The sequence below is a fragment of the Pelobates fuscus genome, chromosome 4 (genome assembly GCF_036172605.1).
Source record: "Pelobates fuscus isolate aPelFus1 chromosome 4, aPelFus1.pri, whole genome shotgun sequence".
Taxonomy (NCBI): domain Eukaryota; kingdom Metazoa; phylum Chordata; class Amphibia; order Anura; family Pelobatidae; genus Pelobates; species Pelobates fuscus.
The window spans coordinates 51,289,487-51,305,615 of record NC_086320.1 but is presented as its reverse complement, the minus strand read 5'-3'; the positions used below and the strand labels follow the sequence as shown (position 1 = coordinate 51,305,615).

Below are 16,129 nucleotides of genomic sequence, written 5' to 3'. Positions count from 1 at the left end.
CCCAGTTAGTTATTTTCATAGGTAGAAAACATTCACCATTGTAATGTGTAAGCGTACCTAAACTCTTGCTATGTCATTTTAAAATGATGAACTCTTTCACGTGATAAAGTATCAACGTGTGAATGCATTGGGGATTATCACTGGTCTTCAGGCACACATGAACCCATCTTATAAATTGTTCTACCCACTTAAGCCATCACAGCTCTAAAGGGTAGATCCACCATTACAATGACATCAGGAATTTTATTTTTAAATGGTACAGAGGTAAGTAGAGTAAAGGATCACTTTGTCCAAGAATACCCAAAATACATATATAAAAAACATTATATCATTCCAAACAAATTAATTGCTTAACATTTAAAGTAATAATTATCGTCATGTTTTTGAATATTTTTATAGGGAAAGATGAGCTTAATACATTGTTAATTAATACCTGATATTCTTTAATAATTGCTGGTGCTTTATAATAGGGATAGTCACATTCTGAATTTAAAGTGCCAACATGCATTTGCCAGCTACTTTTCGTTTTGTTAAATTTTTTATTTATTTTTTTATTCTGGCAGGTTAATGAGAGCTGTAGTCTGCTTAAAAGAAGGAATTCCAGTATATGAATATCCATGACATGTAATAAGAGATATAGAAATTAAAGGAGAGAAAAAAGTACAGTCTCAAAAGGCCAGGGTCCAGCAATGCCTGCACAACCCATTAGTACTTTCATGGTTAACCACAGACGCTGAGTTAACAGGAAGCACAAAAAAATTGTCACCTTCCAGCTGTTTATATTTTCAGGGCAAATTACGAATCTCCTCAAAAGGCACATTATAGTATTGTATATACAGTCAAATACAGTTTAGATTCATTATGTGTTTGCATCTCTAAACTGAGACCATTTTAGGAATACTGAGCTAGATATCCTCTCTAACTTATCTACTGAACACTGATAAATTCTTGTAATAACTCTGCTTTATCCCACTAATCCATTCTCTATTTATATTTTGTTGGATAGATCCCAAACTACTGTACTCGCCTTGGCTTACAGCAGCATTCCCCTTTGAAGTCCAAATTCTTAATACCCACTGCTTGGTTATGTGCATCTTCTCCAGGACTATAGACTAGCCAGCAAAAGCTGTATTCTTCAACTATACAGACTATCCTTCACCTGTTATTATATGTCTGTTTATAAACCGTGCTGTAATGTGTTTATAAGTGTATTTTATCATGCCATGGGTATGACCTCTCGTTACACACATTGTAAGCTCTTGGCAGTAGTGATGTTTTGTTCATTTGAAAAATGTGTAAACAAATATGCATCAAATACAAAAAAGCTGCAGTCAAGTTTATCAAGCAAGTATTTTTACTTTAAACATTATTTTATTTATATGTGATACACCGGAAGCATGCTATTATACCATATAATTATTATCATCTTTACCAGGGGTGCCCAAAAGGTAGATCCCCAGATGTTTTAAAACTACAGCTTCCATGAAGCTTTGTCATTGTAAAAGCATTCTAGAGGCATGCAAAGCATCAAGGGAGTTGTAGTTCTACAACATCTGAGGATCTACCTTTTGGGCATCATTGACTTACACTGTATTTTGAAGGAATTACAAAATATTTGCCACACCCTGTGACATAGATGGGTTTTACTCAGAATACAAGTATGTTAATTTAAAAATTCCTTCCCCTCATTTTGTCTTTTTTGCGTATCCTTAACATGATTCATCACACACATATTTATGATTGCACCCTTGACATATATTCTCCTTTTTTCAAAATAGTCATTCCTCATCTCTTATTCCAATTATTTCTCCTCTCAAACAATCCCAATTACGAGCAAAAACCTCATAAATTTCACTCTTCACCATGACGTAAATGATCCACCCTCTGAGATCACATCATGCAATCTTGTACCTTTTCTTCTCACATTGGTTGAACCACAACTTTCCATCTTTCATTCTCCTCTGGTCGGTAATGTGACTTATTCAAAGTTGCTGATTTCAAGCTTCTTTTCAAAGTCTTCAAAAAGCTGTTCCTGAGTCGTACCCTTGCCATCTAGCTCTCAGCCTTCCTCCTTTCTCCTCTTCTTATCCAAACTATTTAAGCATGTCTACATCAATGCATTTACATTTGTCTTTACCCACTCTATTTTATACCTTCCGTACTGCTTACTTAACAGAAATTATATTCTTCATAGTCAATAAATTATTTACCCAAATGTAAAATTGTGGGCTCTTTTTAATTCTCTTTTTTTAAATGTCATCTTTGTTGATATTTTTAGGAAGAAGAAAAAAATGAATAAAATAGGGTCTCAGAGGACCATTCTGTAGGATAAATAGTTGGAAAGTATGAGACAAGCAGGTCTCAATTTAAAAGGCAATAACACCACAATGGTCTGAAGCAGAGCAGATCTCTGCAAACAAAAAGAGATGTAGAGAGGCGGCAATCCTTGCATGGGGTAAACAGGAACCGAAAAATAAAAGGAAAATTGGAAAAAATTGGAGAATGAAAAAGGAGAACGACTGTCCTATGGGTGTCGCGAAAAGTTTCAGCTATAGTGTGACCAGAAAAGAAATATTCTGATGGGTCTATGACCCACTCCCTTTAAAAGAGAGATTATTGTAACATAAATCGAAACAATTCAGATTAGGTGGTAACGAGTCAATGGGCATCTCCCTTCGACTTGTATGCTTTTCTCCGATGCTTTTTATTTCATGTTTACCTCTACTAATGGCAAGACTTGGTATCACTGGAGCTACAATATCCTGCCTTTCATACTGCCTCTTCAATTGCTCGTGCAATATCTATGTTAACAATTCACCAAGCACATCTTCATTCATGATAGTGTGCTGTGAGACTCGGTCCTCTGTCTGTCTTGAAACATGCCCTCACAGGGAAAGTTAAACTTATATTGGAATGTAGTATGATTTCATGAAAGTCCTGAGGGTGGCACAAATGGGAATTAATTTGAATGGACAGATAAATAAACATTGTAGTAAACTAAGCAATATGATTGTATATGACGTGTCCAAATATACATATTGTACATACAATTCTAGTTTACATTTACAGTTGTGACAATTGTATAATGAGATCGATGGCCGATGGTATAAGCTTTATGTTTGTAAAACAGAGGGGAGTCTTTGGAATAGTATTTGGTACATTAAAGAAGCACTAGAAGCACCACACATCTACAGGGCACTATAGTAGTTATCTACCAGAACTGCCCTATTGCCCCCTTCCACTGTAAGCAGTCAAACCATGTTAGAATGGCTTGACTTCTTCCCTGGGGTCAGCAAGGCACTGCTCTCTGCCTTTACTCCAAGCTAAGCCTAGAACAATTTGCTGGTGCTCTTAGTTTTTTTCTGCAATGAAGGGCTTATCTCGAGAGAGCCAACTGACATGGAGGAGGGATTATGGCCTCTGGTGGGACCCATGTAAGAAGTATAACCGTTCTAAAATGGTATAACTACTTGAGGTGCACAGTAGTGGTTATGGTGTTTGGAGTATTCATGTAACAGTCTGTGCTATCTCACTGGATGTTAGTTGCACACAGGACACATAATATCTGATGTTATCAAACAGAGTGCATCAAGAAGACATTAATATAACTAATGGTCCCAGGAACCGGAAGTAACCAGGTCCTTTGAGGACATCTGAGATAGCCTGGCCTCTGATTATGTTAGCCGTACTCAAAGACAGTGCATGCAGTTTGTCTCCTGAAATAAAGCAATTTTGAATACAGAAAGCTGTTTTCTGGAGAGCAGTAATAACTCCTTGTGGTCCAATACATTTTCACTAAGTGCGCCAGCAGGTCTAATTTTTTTATTTTTTTATTATTAAACATTTAACAATTGAATTGGAGATTGCATTCCGCATGTCCACAGCGCTCTGCGACCTCCCGGTGGAATGCAATGCAGCCTGTCTGTGCATTCCACTGCCAGGACCTCCCACCGCGTGCGTGGCACGGAGGATCAGCGGTACTCTCCAGGGAAAAATCAGACATTGGACCGCAAAACGTAAAATATTTTGTTGGATACATTTTGACATAGGACCGCAAATGGTCAATACCAGTAATTATAAATTCATCCAAGATAAAAAAAAATTACAACATTTAAAAACTAGGCTTTTTTAGTTGCTATTCTGTTACTTTCAAAATGCAGAGGATGGTTACATTTGATTTGCAGTAGGAAGAAAAAAAAACAATGTTTGGCTGTTCAGCAGTACGCCCTGGAAAGAACACATTTCCATGACAAGAAGAGTAGCTGCTGTGAAATCTCATCCAACAAATGATCTCATTTTGACCCTCACACTAACTTTGCGATTAAGTACAAACAGGCACATATTCAGATATTGATTCCAACTAATGTCTGATCCTAACAGGCACGATCTTATCAAAGGCTGAGTATAACAGGAGGAGTGTCACTGTTAAACAGAATAGTTCTGGATAAGATCACAATCTCCTCCATGTGATATTATCATTCTGCTACTATAGGAAAGGAAGTAATTATCATCAATAGATATTGGTAATTGAAGCTGTCTCTAAACAAATTGGGAGTGTGACAATCCTTGCTTTATTTAGCTGGGCTGCGGATGACAACGATGCAACGGTCTTTCAGTTTGCATGTTCATTGCCCGACAGCAAAAAATAAATACGGTACTTTCATTTGGCAAAGGTGAGGTGGGATAATATGTGTTTATTAGCTCAACTGAAAACTTTGTAGATGAACAAAATCAAAGCCTCTCTCCAAAACTGTAACCCTTCAATAATTTTACGCAAAAATAGCATTGATTACGGTACTCAATGACTGAATGGAATTTTGCAAGAATTACAAATTAAATGCTCGTTTTAAGAGTGTGGTTAACACCATATTTTATTAGCAAGATTATCCATTAGAAATATATATACAAAATAAATAACGTAAAAAAAAAAAGAATAACAAAAATACATCTGATGTTCCATTTGCTGTTATATTTTTCTCTAGCAAATTGAACCCAAACTATGAAGTTTCTGACACGTATCAGTCATTTCTTTCCATCTCATTTAGTGGCAGGGTTAACAATATTACATGAGCCAATGCCCAGCAGGAATTTAAGGAATATGTCATTCAGAGCCAAGCAGCACACTATAGGCACTAGAACAACTTTAGCTTAAAGGGACACTATAGTCACCAGAACAACTACAGCTTATTGAATTTGTTCTGGTGAGTAGAATCATTTCCTTCAGGCTTTTTGCAGTAAACACTGTCTTTTCAGAGAAAATGCAGTGTTTACATTACAGCCTAGTGATACCTCCACTGGTCACTCCTCAGATGGCTGCTAGAGGTGCTTCCTGGGGCAGTGCTACACAGTGTGACTGAGATTCAGTGTATCCACCCACTGCATGCAGACACTGAACTTCCTCATAGAGATGCATTGATTTAATGCATCTCTATGATGAGGTGCTGATTGGCCAGGGTTGTGATTGTCTTGTGCTGGCTCTGCCCCTGGTCTGCCTCCTTGACAGTCTCATCCAATCCTTTGGAAAAGCATTGTGATTGGCTTTTGTTCATCACTTCTGATGATGTGAGCCAAGCAAGCAGATCGGGGCAGAGTCAGCAGCAGCAGACTGGAGAAAAGGTAAGATTTTGCTATATTTAAGGGGGCAAGGGGAAGCCAGGGGTTCTAGAAGGTGTCGCTATAGGGTCAGGAATACATGTTTGTGTTCCTGACCCTATAGTGACACCTACAGTGTTCCTTTAAAGGGACACTAAAGGCACCCAGACCACTTCATCTCTATGAATTTTTCTTGGTGCAGTGCCGCTCTCCCAATCGTAATTATTGCAGTTATTGAGAAACTGCAATAGTTACCTTGCAGGGTTAACTCTAACTCTGGTGCCTGTCTAACAGGCATTTCTGAGTTCTTAGCAGACTTTTGGTCCTCTAAATAACAATGGACATCCACACACTTTGCATGAGGACATCTACAGTCAGCTAGAAAGCCATAGGAATATATTGATTCAATGCATTCCCATGGGCAAGTCCTAATGCAATCGTGGCGCACATTGCCCCCTCCCCCCCTGCAAACCCGTAGGCAGAGGAGATGCGGAGGTGGAGCCTGACCCAGTGTCGAGGGACATCAGCGCTGGAATCAGGTAAGTGACAAAAGGGTTGTCTTCTTTCCAAGCACTATAGTATCCCTTTAATGAAGCATTTTTGGTGTATAATTAGTGCCCCTGGAGTCTCACAGCTTAGTTCTCTGTTATCTAGCAGTTAAATAACTTTGTTTATACAGCCTTAGTCATAGGAATTTACAGCATTTCTAGACACTTCCTGTAAAGACAGATTAATGTTTAAATTTCATTTATTGCCCAATCTGTTCAATTTAGAATTTTGCATCTCCTGCTCTATCAACAGCTTTCTAGACCTTGCAGGAGAATCCTGTGTTTGATTAAAGTTCAATTTTCAGAGCAGGAGATAAAATTTTATAAAGCAAGTTAATATTTGATCAACAATTAAACCATCTTTTTATGCAAGCTGGCCAGGGGACGTGTGGCTAGGGCTGCATACACAGAAACAAAAGCATGTTAATTACTAAATGGCAGAGAAGTTGTTTTGATGCCTATGGTATCCCTTAAATAACATAAATAGAAAGTAGCTGCAGCACTGTTTCCTTCACCAAAAGCTGTGAAGAAGCTTTGGTGGGCGAAGAGAGGATGGAACTTGAATTAGATGTACCCATTTCCCACCACAGGCACTTGCCATCAGGTCTGGACTGGGATAGATATGACAGGTGGTCCTCATTTAGCGACCTACCTGTTTTACGATGGCTCGCGCTAAGACCAGACATAAGTGCAAGCCGTCGCGGGGATTCCCAGCTCTGGTGCGCATGTCTATGTTTGGGGAAACTTCTGCAAGCATAGATTAAAGAGGTTTCCTGCTCTGGCGCACTCGTCTATGTTCGGGGAAGAAAAGCACACCAGAGCAGGGAATCCCTCAAATAGATGTTCGGGAAATTTCCCCGAACATAGATTAGAGGTGTTGTCTGCTGTGGTGCGTTCGTCTATGTTCGGGGAAATTACCCCGAACATAAATGAACGCACCAGAGTAGGGAATCCCTTAACTTCTCACTTACTGACCAATTCGTTCTACGACCGGGTCGTGGGACCGGAACCGGTCGGTAAGTTAGGAGTGTTTGTATAGGGGCTGAGGGGATATTGTTCGTAGTGTGTTGGAGGGATAGGGTCTGTAGTGTGGGTGTGATTGAAAAGGGGGCAGTAGTGTGAAGGAAATATGCTAAAGTCTATGTTAAGAGGGTAGGTATTAAAGATTTTTTTAATGTATTTATAAAAAAAGCTTTTTTTAGAAACATAGAATGTGACGGCAGATAAGAACCATTTGGCCCATCTAGTCTGCTCAATTAAGTATGTTTTCTTGTGTTGTTTGTTATCTTTAATATCTGCCCACTTACTAGGAGATGTTGATCCCTGGTAGTTCAGTGTGTGCAGACTTTTCCCATAATCTGGTGCTAACAAAAAAGCAGCAGAGTACTGCAATGGTAAACCTCTGCAATGCTGTGATACACTAGCTAGAGCAATGCTTTTAGTCTACCCCAAGCAAAGCGCAGACTGCAAGCTCCCTGACCCGCACTGTATTACCTGGCCTGGCAAGTAAGGGGGGAAATTTTGGCTGTGGAGCTCCCTTTTTCCCAACAGCCAGATAGCACACATTTGATCTCCCCTGTTGACCTCAGCCTAAGGCTATGGTGGCCCAGCAAGCATTTTCCTACTTAATGGCCAGTCAGTCCTTTTTGCTATTCAAGTATTTGTAGAAGCAGAGGTGGGATTATGGTTGGAAATATTTGCCTATTTCTCCATTTCTAAGTCAAATTCAGGAAGGAGAAACGGAGAGGAGACATTTTTGTTGAGTTTCCCTTATTTAATAACTATAACTCATGGGTAGAAATTGTGAGTTTGAGTTAGTTAACAAATCACACAAAAAAATCTAGCTGAAAACATTTTAGAAATCTTTTCAAGCATAACAATCACTGCTAAATGAATAGATAAAGTATTTAATTTGCACAAATGAATTCACAAATATTAATTAAGTTTAATCAACAATTATTAGTGGTCATGTGTGACAGTGGTTCTATAGAGAAATGCCATATGAGTACATTTGTGCTCGGACATTTGTTAGATAGGATGCACACTCACGTGTACCTGTATGGCACAGCAAGAGTTAAATTAAAGGAACACTCCAAGCGCCATAACAATTATAGCATGCTTTTAGGCCGGTTTGACTTCTTAACTAGGGTGCAGCAGACACCATTCCACACCTTCACGTCAGCTACAGGACAGCCAGAATCTCCTTTCTAAGCTAAGCATTGCAAGTGTGGGGCTCAGCTCACTGGCTTAGAGCGATTAGTCATTGACTAAATTATAGGATGGATGGCTATAAGTTTGTTTCCTTAAAGATAGATAGATAGATAGGCAGACAGACAGACAGACAGACAGATAGATAGATAGATAGATAGATAGATAGGCAGACAAACAGATAAATAGACAGACAGATATTTATAAGTATTATGAGTGTATATTTGCAATATGATCAAAAAATACAGCTAAACAAATCCACATACTGTTTCTTTAAAAGTAAGTTAACCTTATAATAGCTAGTGCAATGACAGCAATATACATGCACTACAAAATAAACCTGAATACAAATATATATTGTAATTTGTTTTGAAAAAACACAGTTCATTTAATTAATGTAGGGGAACGTTACATCAGTGCTTGCTTTTCTTTCTACATTTTCTTGTTCTGACACTAGAGAGAGGAATTAGAAGCATGTCCTGTATCACGATGTGTTCCTCTTATAATGTTCTAAAGGCCATGTTAGATCAACGATAAGCACCTACCCTTTCCAACGAGGGAGATAAAGTTAGAGGAAATGTTACCTCTTGGCTTCACGCGAGTCTATTCATATGGAGAAATACCAGTCATATGAGTGCATATGCTATTTAAAGCACCCTTGAGTCGAAATTAAAAGGGGGGGTGGGGGCTAAAAACAATGCAAAACAATAGTAAAAAAATATATTACAGGAGAACTCATGCTGACGTTATCCTCATCGTGCATGCTTCAAGATCTTGCAAGCCCCATATATAGCATTGCTTTTTTTAGGTATCTAATCGCAGTATTTCTATCACAAGGCTTACAACAGCCCATTGAAGTATGGAGATTGAACTTATTCCCAATGGTTTGTTCACAGATCAAAGAAAACTGATGTTAAACAATCCCAACACCTCCCAGCATTGTGTAAAACTGATACAGTTAGCAGTATCGCCTTGACACCAATCAGACTGTAAATGTAGGAAGATAAGTAAAAGGACCAATTATAATTAGATTAACAAGGTGAGCTTACAAGCCTTTCAGAACTTTCGGTAAATATTTTACATCACAGAAATTGCTTTGTATTTCCTTCCAAGTTTTCATCTATAAAGGTGTAAACTGAATCCATTCATTAGCTATAGCTTACATTCTACACAACAAGGATTAGAGTGGCCCACTTAGTGGTTCTTCCCATGATCACAGTTGGCCTGCAGTGTTATTTTTCCATGGGTCGATAGTAGTGGAGGCAGCTAAAGATAGCTAATACAATGTTAGTGGAAAAAAAGACCTTCCTCTGGGATGCACTTAAAAGTGCCTATAGTACTTAAAATGCAATAAACTGCATCAATTGGGTATTAAGAGTTTCTGCATTCATCAGTACAGTAGGAAAGACCACAATATAGAGGTCATTAGGAGCTGAATCTGCAGTATACAAGTGTGCCCTCCACACATAGAAATTATATAGTTACGTAGTAACAGAGAACTCCCAACCGTCTTGATTTTTGGGTCCTGTCCCACCATCCTGGCTTAATTCTTTGGTGTCCTGTTTTTGAGGGTATTGTCTTGAAAAAAACATATCACAAGCGCATCATTAGATGCATTTCCACTATGCTCAGGGAATTTGGACCCTGCAGAGAGCACTGAAACTGTTCTCCCTGCATGGTGTTCCCTTGGATGGCAGGCTTACTTGATTGACAGGCAGCCTGCCATGCATTTATGCCAGGCTATCCTGCTAATTCTAAAGGCAGAACTGCCCCCTTCCCAGGCAGGTCTGATGCCCCCTGGGTTGAGCCAGTGACACAATTTGCATCAGTAGCGTCCCGCTTTAAAGGTAGGGAGATGTGATAACGATAGTTTGGAAAAAGACACATCACATTCAACCTATCACAGATCTTAGTATTTACTGGCGTTAAAAAAGAAGAAAAAAAAAAAAAGAAATGAAAAAATAACATAAATTCATTTTCATGTGTTCCACAAAAAAAGAGAAAAAAAAAATCTAAAGCATCACTTAGATTTCTCTTTGGGTCAATGATACTACATGGCTTAAAGGAACACTATAGTCACCTAAATTACGTTAGCTAAATAAAGCAGTTTTAGTGTATAGATCATTCCCCTGCAATTTCACTGCTCGATTCACTGTCATTTAGGAGTTAAATCACTTTGTTTCTGTTTATGCAGCCCTAGCCACACCTCTCCTGGCTATGACTGACAAAGCCTGCATGCAAAAAAAAAAAAAACTGGTTTCACTTTCAAACAGATGTAATTTACCTTAAATAATTGTATTTCAATCTCTAAATTTAGCTTTAATCACACACAGGAGGCTCTTTCAGGGTCTAGCAAGCTATTAACATAGCAGGGGATAAGAAAATCTTGATTAAACAGAACTTGCAATAAAGAAAGCCTAAATAGGGCTCTATTTACAGGAAGTGTTTATGGAAGGCTGTGCAAGTCACATGCAGGGAGGTGTGACTAGGGTTAATAAACAAAGGGATTTAACTCCTAAATGGCAGAGGATTGAGCAGTGAGGCTGCAGGGGCATGTTCTATACACCAAAACTGCTTCATTAAGCTAAAGTTGTTCAGGTGACTATAGTGTCCCTTTAAGTATTGTAGTGAAAAAATAAAATGTTTTCCAAAGAAAATACAGACTTCTATTTAAAGGGAGCTACTAATTTGATAAAACAATCTTTATATGCAGATAATTATTATTATTTTTTTAATTCAAAGAACATTTTCCTCTGCAGTATTCAAAATCTAATTGTAAACTCTTGTCATTTCCACAGGCCACAAAAATGAATACCCATTTAAAAAAAAAAAAAAAAAAAAAATCACCCTAAACGTTCTTTTTTTAAAACTGCAAATTGTATAGGTTTATATATATATATATATATATATATATATATATATATATATATATATATATATATATATATATATATATAAAGTGTCAATCTATTCTAAAGTTTCCTTTGGAATACAGATATTGTCACTCGAATTTGGTCATGTTTGAAGCTTGAAGGGATAGTATCTTTGTGTTATCAGACAAATGTCATATCTCCCTTTTCATTAAACTAAAACTAATTTTCCGAGATTGTTTTGTAGAAACCTCCATAGTCTTTAATATCAGCAGACCTGAATCCTTATAAAATGGAAAACTGAAGTGCTATCTGTAGCATCTAACAGCTTGAGGTAAGGAGCTTTTCTAACCAAAACCTTCCATTGTTAAGAGGTTCTGCATTTCAAAAGTGATTTCAACCTACACGTTTCAGGATTAGTATATAAAGGAGCTATTAAACGTTAAGGGTCAATTGTATGGTGAGTTACTATGCCTCCTAAAATGATCAAGATTAAATCTCTACAAATGAAGGATAGGGGGAATAGTGGGCTGGAAATTTTCATAGAAAAAAAAAAAAAGGAAATGGAACACCAGATACGCTTGATACTAAAATCAGTGTCTTTGTAGAATGTTACGTATTTTGATCTCTGGTTGCAAAAGAAACGGATCACTGAATTTAAAATGGTGCAAAAGGAAAACACATCATCATACATTTCTATCATGATACAATACGTAACTTGGAAAAAGTGTTGCTTATCAGTAACATACCAATGGGTTGTTATCCTGATTCAGGTCCATCTTGCCAGAAAAGGGCCCCCATGTCGTACCAACTGGAAGCTGCTGCCTGCTCTGGATTTTGGGTTCACCATCCTTCTGGAACACTTCCAGCTCTCCTGCAAAGACAGAAAACAAGATATGTTTAACACTTTCGACTGCACTTATACTTATTTTTATTTTGCCTCAAAGGACCTCTCTTTCAAAGTAAGCATTTTAAATTTTTTTGACTCTCCTCAGAAAAAGTTATAATGCTCTTTTATTTTTAAAAAATAGATAACCCAGCAACTTTCTCAAAAAGGTTTTTCATTTATGGCCTTATAATATATACAAGTACTTTGGAGTGTGAAAAGGTACATAGAGCCATTTCTAGAATGCTAAGTTTTCTTTAAACAAGCATTTGCTGTTAAAGGAACACTATAGGCACCCAGACCACTTCAGCTCATTAAAGTGACCTGGGTGCAATGTCCCTGTCCTTCTTTGTTCTGCAATGTAAATCAATGCAGTTTTAGAGAAACTGCAATGATTACATTGCAGGACTAAGACTGCCTCTAGTGGTTAACCGACTTTTGGTCGCTTGACCCCATAGGAAATCATTGAAGCCATGCTTTCCTAGGTGGAGGGCACTCAACACACATGCACATTAGGCCCTCCCACCCCTTGGATGACGTTGGAGGAGGCGGTGGGCTAAATTCAGGTGATTAAATACATATTTTTTTAACTCTTTCCATGCCGGGGAAAGGAGGGTCATGGGTGGCAGGTGGTCGGGCAGAGTGAACTATAGTGTAAGAAGTACAACTTTGTATTCCTTATACTATTGAATCCCTTTAATACATTTGTGCTCATCTTTGAGTTGTTCAATTTTACTTACCTTTTATCCTGTGCAGCTCTGGTCACTACATTAACTGCATGGCTGAGATCATCAAAATACCTCATAGGAAAGCATTGGGAGGCCAGTGCGCAAGTGCAGCAAAAAGTCACTCAAATTTAACTCTGCTATTTCGGTGGAAGCGCCTGTAAGTGGCTGTCAGAGTAACAAGCACTAGAGACATTTAAATCCTGCAATGTAAACATTGCATCCCTACAGAACGCCATTTTACATTGCAGGGTTAAAATGGCAGGGGCATGGCACCCAGACCACATCATTGGGATGAAGTCCCTTTAAATAGAAAGAAATTACTTATTTGAATTAAATTTAAACAAGTCAGAAAAAACAAATGATACCGATCAACTTTATTTATTTAATTTCTTTTTTATTCAATCAAGTTGCTTTTATTTGGTGGAGCTATAAAAATGGTATAAATTTAAAAACGATCAATACTTGCTTAAATACTGTTTAGTTTTTTCCCCCCCCAAAAAATCCACAATCTCCATGCCACAGGAAAAAAAAAAAAAAACTTATCTATTTCTGTCAAAACAAATGGAAAGACATTATATTAAAACACATAATTAAAGGTGTGATAATAGATAATATGACTGGGTGACATCATTCAGAGGTCGGTTTTATCTTTATTCTTGTCTAGTAGTTCTTTGGGTAGGAGTAAACCGATGTGATTTGATCACCGAAACGTCCAAACTGCATGTGTGATTCCCGGCAGTTTATAACTTGGCCGGGGTAAGTTTATATTACATGGTATTGTTTGTCTAATTATCCTGGTAATCTTTTCATGTCAGCTGAGGAAATAGAACTCTACGTATCTTTATAATGACTGACTAGAATGAAGGGCATGCTGTAAGAGTCTGTGTCTTTGGCAGGGGTGTGTTATTCAATGCAGTATGTTAGCAGTCAGTGATAAATTAAGAGACCTTTCAGATTCCAATCAGAGGGTTCTCATTGAGAAGCCTCTGTGTTGGAGCTGCAACTCCGCTCGCATGCGCACGCAATTTTAGGCTTCCTGTACTTTTAATAGAGCTGTAGTATAGCTCACTATGGGGAAGAGACATAAAACATAGAATGTGATGGCAGATAAAACCATTCAGACCATCTAGTCTGCCCAATGTACTTTCATTGTCCCTAACCTTACCTTATACCTACGATAGCCTAATGCCTATCCCATGCATGCTTAAACTCCTTCACTGTGTTAACCTCTACCACTTCAGCTGGAAGGCTACCCTCTAAGTAAAGTAATACTTCCACTACCCTCTAAGTAAAGTAATACTTCCACTACCCTCTAAGTAAAGTAATACTTCCACTACCCTCTAAGTAAAGTAATACTTCCTGATATTATTTTCAAGCATTTGCCCCTCTAATATAAGACTATGTCCTCTTGTTCTTTTTTAATATACTGTCCTCTTTTACGGTGTTGATTCCCTTTATGTATTTAAATATTTCTATCATATCCCCCCCGTCTCGTCTTTCCTCCAAGCTATACATGTTAAGATCCTTTAACCTTTCCTGGTAAGTTTTATCCTGCAATCCATGAACCAGTTTAGTAGCCCTTCTCTGAACTCTTTCTAGAGTAGCAATATCCTTCTGGAGATACAGTCTCCAGTACTGCGTACAATACTCCAAGTGAGGTCTCACCAGTGGTCTGTACAATGGCATGAGCACTTCCCTCTTTCTACTGCTAATACCTCTCCCTATACAACCAAGCATTCTGCTAGCATTTCCAGCTGCTCTATTGCATTGTCTTGCTACCTTTAAGTCATCAGAAATAATCACCCCTAAATCATTTTCCTCAGATGCTGAGGTTAGTACTCTATCAAATATTCTGTACTCTGCCCTTGGGTTTTTACTGTCAAGATGCATTATGTTGCACTTATCCACATTAAATGTCAGTTGCCATGAGGACCTGCCACTCATATATTAGCTCTGTGGAGCTAAAGGAAGCAAAATAAAAACCTCCCAGGCTGTCTGATTGACAGCTGGGAAGGAGTTTCATCAAATTCTTCTAAATGTGCCGATTTCCATGGAAATCGGCAGTTTTATAAACTGTCATGAATATAAAAGTCCCCAAACACATAGAGTACTTCAGCAATCTACATTAACATTTCATTAATACAATATTTTTTTTTCCTGATGAATCACCCCACCATAACCACATATACTATCAGCTTGATTTACAACAGCCTGTTGGGCTTTCTTTGGCATTGCAGCGAATTGACACATTGTAGCAAAATTGCTGTTACTAACTGGCGTAATTATGCTGTAACACCAGTTAGCACTACCCAGATTGTCGTCGAAATCATGAACATTTTGTGCATCTTTGTAAGGCTGATATTGACGCATCAGAGTCATAAAAGGGGGCCATTTCGAGACAGCATGTAGCCCTCAGCATTTTGTATTGTGTATGTATATACGTTTATATGTGCTAGTTTTGGCAGAGATTGCAAGTTTGGATACAGTTTCGCAAGCAGCATCAGCCGCCGTTGTCTGTTTAAAAGGCAGACAGTTTATTTTTAAGTGCAACTTCTAAATCCTGTCGAGTTGAGATTCAGATCTCTGCACTGTCTCAGCATTCTTAAGTCAAACACACAGGCCTAATGCAGTGAGCGCTCCAATCTTGATCTCACAAGTTCATGGCGCGATCTTACAAGGTCAGTGTGTCATTTCAGTTGATGCTGGGGAAATAGGATGCTGGGAAGTAAATTTCCTAGTCACTCATAAAATGTAATTTTATAACTGAGAGATAAGAGATACATAGGTGTAAAAGAAATGAGAAATTTAAGATATACATACATATCAAGAGAGAATGATAAAGACAAATGGGAAGATAGAGGACGCATGAGAAAAAAGATAGATGGAGAAAAGTTGGGGCTACAGAAAGTAGTGTGATTTGTTTTTCCTAAATTACACTTTGTCTTTCAACAAAATCACAAAGTAGAAATGATAGAACTTGTTGTATTCTAGAAATGAGAATACTGTCTCAGTTTATTTCACACTTGATGTTGCTGTATCAGGTTTTCTGTTAATCAACCGACAATAAACTGAGTGTTCCTCATGCCTCCATTTTCATTTCATTTAAATTGACATTAATTATTATTTACGATGCATTCAGATCAGTAAATATTGTTGATATATTTGATTATTTATGTTGGCGTTCAATTAACATAGCCCTGGAAATTAACTCAGTACCTCTGCCTATCTGAATAATTAATGCAGCTCTATTTTTTCAAAATATGTCCAAGTATGCACTCTCAATCAGTCAAGCAATCC

General features: G+C 37.9%; 1 protein-coding gene across 3 annotated transcripts in view; it reads right to left on the bottom strand.

The window, feature by feature from the left end:
- Positions 1 to 16,129, bottom strand: part of ZFPM2 (zinc finger protein, FOG family member 2) — a 318,084-nt gene that overhangs the window by 157,187 nt on the left and 144,768 nt on the right. For 2 of the 3 annotated variants that reach the window (XM_063451169.1, XM_063451171.1), the window contains one exon: positions 11,968 to 12,092. In XM_063451169.1, coding sequence (XP_063307239.1) covers positions 11,968 to 12,092 — 125 coding nt within the window. The remainder of the gene's footprint in view (positions 1 to 11,967; positions 12,093 to 16,129) is intronic. The other variant, XM_063451170.1, reaches the window with a different exon arrangement.